The sequence below is a fragment of the Papaver somniferum genome, chromosome 11 (genome assembly GCF_003573695.1).
Source record: "Papaver somniferum cultivar HN1 chromosome 11, ASM357369v1, whole genome shotgun sequence".
Lineage (NCBI taxonomy): Eukaryota > Viridiplantae > Streptophyta > Magnoliopsida > Ranunculales > Papaveraceae > Papaver > Papaver somniferum.
The window spans coordinates 127,873,250-127,885,761 of record NC_039368.1 but is presented as its reverse complement, the minus strand read 5'-3'; the positions used below and the strand labels follow the sequence as shown (position 1 = coordinate 127,885,761).

The following is a 12,512-nucleotide window of genomic DNA, read 5'->3' as shown; positions in this document are numbered from 1 at the left end:
ATTTTTACCTTTCTTTCGACGAGGTTCCAAACTATGAGGAGAAGCTAGGTCATTTTTCTTCATATGTTTCTTTTTGGCTTGCCATTGTTGCTTGCCCTTGTTGTCCATGGAGAGATTGGAGATAAATGACAAACAAGAATGTAACTCAATGTATATTTATGAATTCAAGGTATAAAATCGGTTAACACGATACACATATAAAGACTGATTCTTAACATTGCTCAACAACAATCGGTTATACAAATGCTCATGTAATCTGATTCCAACCGAAAAAACATACATAAAAATTGGACATTCTTGCCACCAAGAATTGATTTACACGTTACACATATAAAGACCGATCCCTAACATCACACATCAACGTAACAATCGGTTTATACAAGTGCTCATGTAAACATACAGAAAAATTGGAAATTTTTGCCACCAAGAAACGTGTTATGTGGATACATAAATAAACCGATTATGTGCTAAGCAATTGTGAAATTAAATGCTACACAATCGGTTTATCTGCGCACTCATATAATCCGATTAATCGTTTTTCGGATCGCAGATAATAGACGATGGTTTCGTTTGAAAATGAAAAACAAAAAAGGAGAAGAAGAAAAAGAGAAGAAAAATTGGTTCAAGTTGAGATGAAGATGGAGATGAATTAGATTTTAGTTTTTTAATTCTTATTATTAGGATTTAACGGGAATAAATTGGTAGTATTTATATCTAATAGGGGGTGAATTGGTAGTTTCAACAAATCTAGACACTCATTAACTTTCTTTATTGGGTAGATGAATAAATCTATAGATCCAAATAATATTCCTAGGACCCAAACTAGGAAGGCAGAAATACATCGGGAACAATAATGGGTTGTTTCGTGGCTTATCTTGGTGTGGATGCTTCGGTTACTGATAAATTTTGGGGCGTCATTCAAGCTTTTCAGATAGTTAAGGATACTATATGAGATGGATATGGCTATAGTGCGACCCAACTGGAAATAATACCAGCTTCAAAAAATAAATCTTTGATTCCCTGGAGGTTTATGGTGTATTAGGAAAATCCTCCGAAGTTTTTATAAGGATTGAATTCGGACTTTCACACTACCGCGCGGCTGTGTTAGCAGAATTGGGAGCAAAAGAAAGTTTTCACCATTGATGGAACGGTTCACCGAGCCTTTTCTTAGATCATCTCCAATGTTAGAAATCAAGGTCATCCTATGTGGAAGTCTTATTTACACCTTTTGATTATGCGGGTCATTTATTATATGACAAAAACAAAAAAAGATAAGTCGTTCTACCTATATTTCATCTCCAATCCTGAAGGTCTTATGCAACACTTTTTATATAAAGTTAGAGACAAAAGGTGATCTGGACTTAAGACCAAAGGTAATGAAGAAAGTCTTATTTACACTTTCACCTCTACCCCACTTTGCCATGTCATTCTTTTTTACGACCTTGGCCCTTACATTTCAGATGAAAATAGGAATAAGAAGGTCTTAAATCCTATGTGTCACACTATTTTAAAACCATGACCCCTTGTATTGGAGATGCTCCTAAAGCTCATACCTACGTATAAATTTGGATAAATTTTTATTTTTCGTTTAGCTTTTTTTTTGTTTCTTTTCTTTTCTTAAATGGGGGTTCTGATGCATGTTTCCTTCCATTTCTATTTTCCATATATAATCTTTATGAATAAGTTCATTTTGGAATTTTATGAAAACTAAATAAAATAAAATAAACCGTTTACTGTCTGAATAAGTTAATCTAGTTGAGTTTGCAATTCCTCTTATACCTACTTTTAGTTATAGTAACCTTGTAATAGTAAAATAGGACTTCTAGCACTACTCCTTCAAGAGCGGAGATTGGATTCTACTTCAAGACACAACCAAAGCTAAAAATCAAGAGCAGAGATGGATGATCGTTCGTTCGGGCAGCTCATTGCAACAACAAGATACAAAGGTCTGACTAACATCTTCAATCAACTGCGTCGAACACCACTACCGCCAACAAAGTTCCTTTGGACACTGTCATGTCCCCCAAAAGTACAACTTTTCTTGTGGAAAGCATTGACCGAAGGCCTTTCGACCTTCAACACCAACCACCCTCGATGCAGTTCTGAACTAAAGACCGCTATTCGGCTCCAATATCAAGTTGACGTAGATTCATGGCTTACCAATCTTATTGTACCTGATGAATCATGGGGTATAATATACTCTTATGTAACAATTTCCTAGTAGTCTAATAAAATTCATGTTTCAAAAAAAAATAAAAAAAAATGGAAAATTTGTTGGGGACGACCTCTTCCGGTCAAGGGAAGTTGACCAGATAACCTGTAGATGGTGAACATCGATTCTTCGCATGATTGTTGGAGTTAACTAACTGCAAAACATCGACTTCCAATCTACAAAGATTGCAGTACTTTGGTATCCTCCACTTGTCTCCCCCACATTTTCGCAAATGCTGTGCACCCACCAAATCCTATACCCATAAATGGTAACCCATTTAGAAGATGGGTCTTTAGACCTATGTTGGATATTTCCTCAAATGTTTTCCCTACGAAAGGGGGGTTCCGAAGGCGGCAGCCCCACCGGCCGTATTTTACCTTAGTAGAGTGCACGACAGCGTCTCAGAGAATTTTTTTCTGGTTCGTTTTGCAGAATTTTCTACAGATGCGTCTCTTCTCATTAATGAATGTGTTTTTAAAGCGTCTGTTGGAGGTCAAAAGACATCTCCAAAACTCATGAAATCCTCTTTTGATGGTGAAGGTTTTCTCCAAATTCAACATAAAAAAAATTAGTTCTTTTCTCTCTAAGCATCATCAGATCCTAAACACTGTGTGCTCTTGATTGGGTCAAGTGAGTAGAACCCTGGAATCCAACAGTGTTTTTAGGGCTTCATTGTATCCTGGAAGTATTATTTAATTGACCAATTGTAGTCACTAATTTATTGGGAAGGATCAAAGTATTTACTGAAAAGAATCACAAGACCTTGAAGTCAGTCATACAACATTCTTTTCTCATTTTTTGTTTTCATCATATGGTACCCGGTTTTCCAATATCCTATACCTACCAAACTACCATAACATAATAATGGTTGGTTGTCATTTAATAGGGAAAAATATAATAAAACACTAATGATCGGTTGAGACACAAATAGGGAAAACTGCTGGTGATGGAGGTGAGTATGAATCATTTTGTTTTTGTCATTATTGTCATGCTTACGAGTTTCAAACACTGACAGGTTCATGAGAATATTAGTGTTGGTTGACACATTATTGGCTAAACAGGGTCACCACCGAGAAAGTTGAAATGTTCAATCAATTATAACCTTAGCTAGTTAGCAATTAAGGGTACATGAAATGTTTTGTATGTGTATTATTCGAATGAGGAATGTAAATTTGGTTAAGTATTCTTGTTTCAAGAATAGTTTGTAACGGTATACATACGGGATAATATGTTTTAAAGGTACGAATTCGGAAAATAAAATTTGGTATACATAAAGGTGACTTGAATGCTTTCTCTTCTCTTCTTGGTTACTATAATGGAGTTCTTCCTACAACTTATTTAGGCTTGCCATTGGGTGATAAATGTGGATGTGTGGCAAAATGGGACAAAGTGGTGGACAAATTCATTGCTAGATTGCCTGGCTGGAGGAAACCATTTATCTCCCGAGCATGTAAAATTACTTTAATCAATAGTGTTCTTGCTAGTCTACCAGTTAATTACATGTCACTTTATGAAATCCCAGTTTCTGTTTTGAGGAAGCTTAAGCAAATTATGAGGAAATCCCTTTGGAGTGATAATAAATGGAAAAAGAAGATTCATTCTGTTAAATGGAATGCTCTGTGTAAAAAGAAAAAGTTTGGAGGTTTGGGTATAAAAAAATTGAAGCTAGTCAATCAATCTTTACTCTCTAAGTGGTCTTGGAGATATGCAACTGAAGAGGATGTTCTATGGAAGCAAGTTACTGATGAGAAATATGGTGTTGGCGAATCTGTGTGGTGTCCAAAAATTCCTAAATGCACATATGGTAGATCAGTCTGGAGAGCTATTATGAAGACTAATTCTTGTTTTGTAAAACATGTCAGGTTCAAAGTAAATGATGGAGTTCTGGTCAAATTTTGGCATGACAATTGGCTGTATGAGCAACCAATTAAAACTTATTATCCAATTCTTTTTGGTTTATCAAGAGCTAAAGAATTTTCAGTTGCTGCTATGGGTGTTTTAACTGGCAATGTTGTTACATGGAATCTGAACATCCCTAGAAGACTTACTGCTGCAGCAAGAACTGAGTTAGTCCTTCTTCTAGCTGACTTGCAATCCTTTAAATTCAATCAGAATCAGGAAGATGAGTTGTTCTGGCCTTTTACCTCAAAATAGATTTTTTAGTAAAATCAATGTATAACAAGCTCTCTGTGGAAGATTCTCATCAAAATTATGCTGCCTTTTCTTATATATGGAGTTTGAAATGTCCTCCAAAAGTTGAATTTTTCCTTTGGTTGATTGTTCATGGCAGACTTTCAACAAGAGATATGCTTCTCAGAAGAAGAATTAATGTGCCAGATAATTGTCTTTTTTGTGCTGCTCCTGAAAATGTTTCTCACTTATTTCTTCATTGTGCTTTTGCAAGATCAGTTTGGGATATTATGACTGCCAACTTAAAATGGCTTTATACAATGCCAGAAGATGTTGTACCTGCAATTCAACCTTGGCAGCTTTCTCTTTCTGACAATGCTAGAAGTGAAATCTGGAAACTTGTTCCAATAGCAATCATTTGGTGTTTATGGAACGAGAGAAACAATAGAGTTTTTAATGATAATCCTAATCCTGCTGCTGTTGTTGCTTATAATGCAACCTATGTCTTGTTCACTTGGTCACTGACTTTCAAAGAATTTGAGGATGTTGATTCAAAGGAAGTGATGAAAAATGGTGTAAAATCTACTTTGATATAGCTTGATGTTTTTTTTTTGTTTTGTTTGAGTGCTCTTAGCCTGTTTTGAGTATTCTTTATTTTTGTACTCTGGCAAGGATGGTATAATTTTTTTATACCCTCTTTTTTTGATCAATGCATCTTTTCTTTATCGATCAAAGGAAGAATAAAATCGGTATACATTAACCTGTAAAAGAATCATTTTTAACATAATCTTTCCTCATGTATTATGAATTTATGGTTTAAATAAACTTTGCATATGATATATGCAATATAACTGGCAAGTAACATGTACGTATGGGTTAGACTGGGATATGTAAAATTTGAAAAATAAAAAAATTGATAAAGACCATAAGATTCCGTAATCATAAATACTTATATAATTTAGGGGGATTTTGCATTACCTCCCATACCGAAGATCATAATTTGAGTTACCTTTCCTACAAAAATACAATTAGTAAAACCTCCTCTCGTTACATATTCCATCCAATACCAGTAAACTGAGTCACCAATTTTATATAGAAAAAAAATGAAAAAATCAAACTACCCAAAATATCCTCACTTTCTCCGGTTCTTTAAACCCAAAACAAAAAACACCCGGCCACATAACCGCCGCTCTCACGGTCGAAGAAATCCGATGGGGAGAAATCAAACAGAAAAAAAAAAATAAAAAAAATCTTACTGCTTCACAATTGTGGCCGCCATTAATTCCATCAACTTCCCCAGATCACCAGAAATCAACACCTTAAATCCCAGATCCATGCTCTTGTTTTTTGCTAATACCCATCTCAATTTCCCAGCAACATCTCTTATTACTTCTGTTTCTTGATCAAATCCCCTGAGTCATCAATCCATTACTTCTCCATATCCCCAATTTCTGCCTTGCTGAAAACTCAAATTCATCTTTATTCGAAGCTATGGCCATGGCAACACATACCCATCTGCTCTTGATACCAGCAGATCTACAACCACCGACACCTTTGTAGGGTAAATAATCGAATTCCATGAAAACTTGGTCGACTTTATCTCAGTTAATACTAGTATTTAAGATCATATGAAAAACCCCAATTAATTTCCTTTTTTCTCTCGTACAGCCACCGTCTATCACCTTTTCTTCTCAAAGTTGTTGTGTGTTTCTCAATTGAATTTCGAAGGAACCAAAACAGCAGTGAGCCTAGAACCCTAATTTGTTGTTGTCAATTGCCTAAATTTCAGCCGACAAACGAGCCCGATTTCAACCCAATCTGTATTTCCTTCTTAGCTCTCTAATATGCAATCTTATTCTTCATCTCCCAACCCATCTGACCTTCGAACTCTCAAGTGTTCTTCACCCTGTCTCAATTGAAAACAGCTACAGATCCCCTTCTTCACCAGCAGCAACTGATGAGAAAGAAAAGAGGAAGACGAGGATAACTCGGGCATTTCACCAAAAATTTTTACTTTTTTGCCACGTGTATAGTACTGCCATGTCAACTGGAAAATCAACGGAATATATAACGAGAGGAGATTTCAGTAATTTTATTTCTGTAGACGAGACAATTCAAATTATGATCTTCGGCAGGAAAGGTAACGCAAATTTCCCCTATAATTTATTTTAGTCTACAAATTCACGGAATTAAGTGGAAGTTTCAAACGATGACATTATACGGAAAATTCGCGAATTTACTAAGATTGGGACTACAGTCTACAGTATTACGTTATCAAAATCAGACAATCCATAAAACAGAATGGCGCAGCAATAGTTAATGTAGTGATTGAACCAGATGCCCACAACTCCACCTGCAACTTTTACATAACTCGAATAACATATCTTTGCTTTATCTTCGGTTAATTTAACTCGAATAATATATCTTTGTTTTATCTCCCGTTAATTTATTTAGCCGGTCCGCGAGTTATAAACCCAAAGTGTCACTATTCATCCACAAAAACCCGTCAAAACAAAAGTACCACAAAAACCTCAAATTTTTTTTTTTGATGAAACCTCATAAAATTTGACGAAACCAATTTTGAAATTTGGGATTTTTGTATCAATTTTTTAAAATTTGGACTTTTTGTATCAATTTAGTTTAAGATGGAGTTTTAATGAATGCCAACATTTGAGTGGGGTTTTTGTACCACAAGTTTGGTCTCCTTGGGTTTTTATGACTAGTTTTGTTATTTAGCTAGCAATGGATGGTGACAAATATTGAACAAGCCGTTGAAGATGACCCTTAATTACAAATCCATTTTTTTTAAGTGTTTCCAATGTTAACTGAATTTTAATAAACTTAAATCAAACTTTTTAAACTCCTAAGTCATATAAGGCTCCACGTCGCGCGGTGAGAATACCCACCCTTGGATGAGCGTCCCCGCCCCCTTGAAATTTCTCCATTCCGCTTTTCCTCAAATCATATGAATGTAACACTAAATATCTTTTTTGTTTAAAAAAAAAACAGCATAAATACACCGGATAAAAAAACATAAGATAAGGCTTTCTCTTTCAGCAAAAAGAAGAAATCCTATTCTCTGATTTCAGAACCCTAATCTGATTAACTAACTCTTTCGTCTTATCTGTTGCAGAGATTAACGTTGATTCACGGTTGGGTTTTTCTAAAAAGAAGAAATCCCATCGAGACCAAGCTAATATGAACCAAGTTTTGTGTTTAGGGTTTCAATTAAATCTTTTTCTACTGTTGATTCTTCGTTACCAACAGCAGTATCTGATCTTTAAAGAAGAAATCCCATCGAGACCAAGGTAATATGAACCAAGTTTTGTGTTTAGGGTTTCAATTAAATCTTTTTCTACTTTTGGTTCTTTGTTACCAACAGCAGTATCTGATCTTTTTTAGTATATCTTTATCTAATCAAGGTATTATTAGGGTTTTCTTCTTCTCTTTTATTAACGATAACAATATGCTTTCCTAGGAGCAGAACCCTGTCTTTCCTAACACTATTCTCATTCATCAATTTCTTTGATTTGTGTTTGGGGTATTTATTTTTCTCCTACCGGAATCTTCACAACCCTAATCCAAATCCTGCCTATTTTTGAATTCTTCTTTTACTTATTGTTTTATTACAAACGATCTTTTGTTGTAGGTTATGAAAAAGCGGGGGTCTAACAACACCACCCAATATTTCGATTAGCAATCTGTATGGACTAACTCCGAAATACTTTGTTAGAGAATCAACTAGACAGACAGACTCAATCTAGATAAAAAGTATCTCAAGGAGTTAATATCTCTCTCTTGATTTGATTTTTACTCAAGCTAAAAACAATAACGAGTCTTTATCAAATACTAGGAATACTTGGTTGGATTTCCAAGGATCAATCAATATCAATCAACAACCAAAGGTTGGATTTCCAATTGATGATCACAAACGCACAACCTATATTATTTCAATTATATAAAATATAATGCAGAAAAGAAATAACACAGACACCAGAAATTTTGTTAACGAGGAAACCGCAAATGCAGAAAAACTCCGAGACCTAGTCCAGATTGAAAATACACATTGTATTAAGCCGCTACAGACACTAGCCTACTGCAAACTAACTTCGGACTGGACTATAGTTGAACCCCAATCAGTCTCCCACTGATCCAAGGTACAGTTGTACTCCTACGCCTCTGATCCCAGTAGGATACTGCGCACTTGATTCCCTTAGCTGATCTCACCCACAACCAAGAGTTGCTGTAACCCAAAATCACAGACTTGATAATAAACAGATCTGTCTCACACAGAAAAGTCTATAAAAGGATAAATCTGTCTCCCACAGATAAACCCTAGGTTTTGTTCCGTCTTTTGATATGAAATCAAGGTGAACAGGAACCAATTGATAATCCGGTCTCATATTCCCGAAGAACAACCTAGATTAATTAATCACCTCTCTACAATCCTTCTTGACTACATAAGTGGATTGTCGAGGAATCAGAAACAGTGAGGCGAAGATGTTTGTGACCTCTTTATCTTGCCTATCGGAGAACTCTCACGATCTCAAGCCAATAAATCGATTGTACTCGTACGATAGAAGATGCAAGATAAGATCACACAACTACGATAAAGTAGTATCGGTCTGGCTTCACAATCTTAATGAAGTCTTTAAGTCGTTAAGATGATTTTAGAGAAGAAAATCAAAGGTCAATGAAGATCGACTCTAGCAGGCGCACTAGTAGCACACAGACGTGTGGGGATTAGTTTTGCACAATGCTAGATGTCTCCTTTATATAGCCTTCAAATCAGGGTTTTGCCTTAGTTACAAAGCAATCCTTATTCACCGTTAGATGAAAACCTGATTTAAATTCAAGCTAATATTTCTCAACCGTTAGATCGAAAACTTAGCTTGTCACACACACTTGGGTACACGTTTACTGGGTTTGTGAAAACCATGCCCAAACGTGTACGTGTATGTTGGTTCAACATAGTAACCCAAAATGTTAACCATATGAGCATTTCATATTAACCTTGTTCTTCTTCACCACAACTAGTTCAATTGACTCAAATGAACTAGTTAAGGAGTTGTTCAATTGCTATGAGATCTTATGTAACTACACAAGACACAATTAAAACAAAGATGATTCGATTCGATTGAATCGGCTCATGAACATTATATCCACGATTTGCATATAGAATTCCTTAGTAATTTAATATTTCATGTCCAGAGCACATCTTTAGATCATAACCTCTTAAGTTCACAAACAAGTTCTCGGTTTGCATAAAACTATGATATCTTTTCATGACTTTCGTCACTAGGTGAAGATAAACTTGATCAAAGCGAAACACTTTACCTTTACCAACACATGATTTCGCGATAAAAGATAAGCAATGAATGCTCAGCTCGAAATGTCAAATGTGTATGATCTAGTCTATATAGCATACGACTTTTGTCTCATAAGAAGTAAGAGATAGAAGAGATAGACTTTTGAGTGATAGATAAGTTCAAGTCTCCACATACCTTTTTGTTTATGAAGTTCCACGGTTCCTTGTATAGATCTTTGTCGTTGTATGATGAATCGCCATGAAGTCCTTGAGCTCAACTACACTTTTCAATCCTAGTCTGAGACTTAGCTATGTAGGCTAGAAATCAAGACTTATAGTTTTGATCACTAACATTGACAAACATGCTTGAGATAGCAACGCATGCGAGGTTGACCGAGCTATGCTCTAACAATCTCCCCCTTTGTCAATTTTAGAGACAAAACTATTAATACATATGGAATAAAAAAAAGATAAACTTTAGTGGCTCCTATTCCATAGTCTAATCTTCAACGTTCCTTGAAATCTTCGTCATTCCAAGTACTCCAATGATCCCAAAGGTTGTAAGTTTAGCACCATCGTTGTTGAAGATCCGTAGCTACAACAATGAGAGAAATCGAGATTCTCGATCATTATTATACAGTGTCATAGTATTATTACATAACATCAAAGTCCAATTGTATCACGACGTTAACAATAATACTACGGTGGTATGTATCACTCCCCCTTAGTCAATACTCCATCTCGATCATGGAAACCACTCCCCCTTACACAATGATCCGAAAAGCATATGTATTTGTAGTGTGAACTACAATATTTCTCCCCCTTTTTGTCAATAAAATTGGCAAAGGTACAAGAATGGGATCATAATGAAATTTCCACAAGAGACATTTCATGACCAAAAGAAAAATACATACCAACTTAATTTAGATGCCATCTAATAGCCGAAGCTAACAACATTCATCAAGGAGTTTTAAGATACAAGATAACCCCTATAAAATTCAACAGCCGTACTCCCCGCAAGATATTACCATTAAGCACAAGTTCAAAAGAACTCTCCCCCATTTGATGTCATTCCCGAGAGAACAACAAGAGCGACCTTAATTTCGAAAGAAAAGAAGGATTTTTTATTGGACACCAAAAACCATAGGAATGATTTTCTATATCCAAAGATCAACCAAATTAACCACAAATAAACCCATGATTAATTTAATTGGAATACACAACTAAATCAAACCACAAAAGTGATCAATTTAATTGAAAGTTCTCACCATAAGTAAACTCACGGAGCTACGACTAAGTCAATCACACGGAGGTGACTAACTTAACCGTTCAAATAATCAACATAAGGAAAACCTTACGGAATATATGACTACATTAACCAAAGAGCATGATAGTGTAGCCTTTCATATACTCAACACAAGAACTTGTGGAATATATGAAAACTCAACTAGATTAATTACAAGAGAACCTATAATTAATCTAATTGGAATACAAACAACCAAACTAATCACCGAAGTAATTAATTTAATTATTTTGGGCTCAACATAAGAGAACTTATGGAACCCCGACTAAGTTCATCATAGAATATGACAACCTTAACCCTACATGTACTCGACATAAGAAAGAAAACTTATGGAGTACTAACTAAATAACCAAACTAGTTGATTAATTTAGTTCCTAATGCTCAACATATAACATCTTATGGAACAACAGACAAAGCCAAGGTAATCGACTTAGTTGTAAGGTGCTCAACATAAGACACACAATGGAGCCTTCACGGTAAAACATAATACAATGGATCAATGAAGATCAATACCGTGGATAACATACAAGGATCTATTTTATTTTCCATCATAACGACATAATAGACTTTATCCTTGTTGTACAAAAGATTTCATCCTATTTTCCATCAAATACATGATTGCATAGGCATAACTTTTGTATATGTCAAAAGTCAAATCGTCTTTTCATCAATAAGAATACCGATTCATGAACGACTTTACTTTTGACTGCAATACGGGACCTTCAAGTTCACGGACGTAAACAATACATATCCCATAAAAATATTGCAATATCACAAACCATTAAAATACTGCAATAAACATCATCCTCCAATTATTTCTAGAATTTAATAACCAATAAACCTAAAAAATAGCATAAGAAGATGAAAACAAAAATAGCTATGTGTAGTCACAATCATCGTTATTCAAAGCACTAGTTATTCTTCCAACTAATCCAAAAAGAAGACATCCTAGGTGATAGACACATTTTTTTGTCTAATTTGATCTCAATATTGTATTTTGTTGGCACTCGATTTTGCATTTATTATGGTTTTTGTCTTTGTAGGTGTTTTTGGAAAAATAAGCTTTTGCGGCGAAATTGGCTCGAAAATTGGTATTTGCATTCACCGGAGAAAAGTGCTAAATGGACCCAAGATTTGGATAAGGGGCACCTCGTTTGCTAAGGGGTAGCCCAGCTGTTATTTACACCCCATCAGAGGATAAAGGGCATTCCATTCAGGGCACCTACTATTGGCAGATCGGAACTGGTTAAGGGGAGGCCATCTTCTCCCATTTGAAATTCAGAAAAAATGGCGGGAAATGTCACGTTTAAAAGCTGCTCACCTGCGAACTTCTGGATTGGATTTTGGACGTGATTTTGATAGATTCAATTACTAAATTTGATTGGTCTAGACTTGTATGAGATGAACAGAGTGAGCATGGGTTTTGAAGCAACGAAATTTGGCTGGATCATCTATATGAAGTTACACAGGGAGAAGAATAATTGTCACCTGCGAACTTTTCTGCTTTGATTTTGCACGAGAATTTCTTGTAGTTTTTTCATGGGTATGGATTGGGTTTG

At 35.4% G+C, this 12,512-nt stretch overlaps 1 protein-coding gene across 1 annotated transcript; it reads left to right on the top strand.

Annotated features, from left to right (window-relative positions):
- The first annotated feature begins 5,534 nt into the window (after positions 1 to 5,534).
- On the top strand, positions 5,535 to 12,129 carry LOC113323592. Its single transcript, XM_026571914.1, has 3 exons — positions 5,535 to 6,482; positions 7,476 to 7,650; positions 11,997 to 12,129. The coding sequence occupies exons 1-3, from the start codon at positions 6,383 to 6,385 to the stop codon at positions 12,112 to 12,114; spliced, it is 393 nt and encodes a 130-aa protein (XP_026427699.1). The 5' UTR covers positions 5,535 to 6,382; the 3' UTR covers positions 12,115 to 12,129.
- Positions 12,130 to 12,512: the final 383 nt, after the last annotated feature.

Bases quoted from the DNA above. Each gene is read 5' to 3' on its own strand.
- LOC113323592 (XM_026571914.1), top strand. From the start codon at position 6,383: ATGTCAACTGGAAAATCAACGGAATATATAACGAGAGGAGATTTCAGT. The intron at 6,483-7,475 runs GTAACGCAAATT...TATCTGTTGCAG, and splicing joins TATGATCTTCGGCAGGAAAG to AGATTAACGTTGATTCACGG. The intron at 7,651-11,996 runs GTAATATGAACC...TTGTCTTTGTAG, and splicing joins GAAATCCCATCGAGACCAAG to GTGTTTTTGGAAAAATAAGC.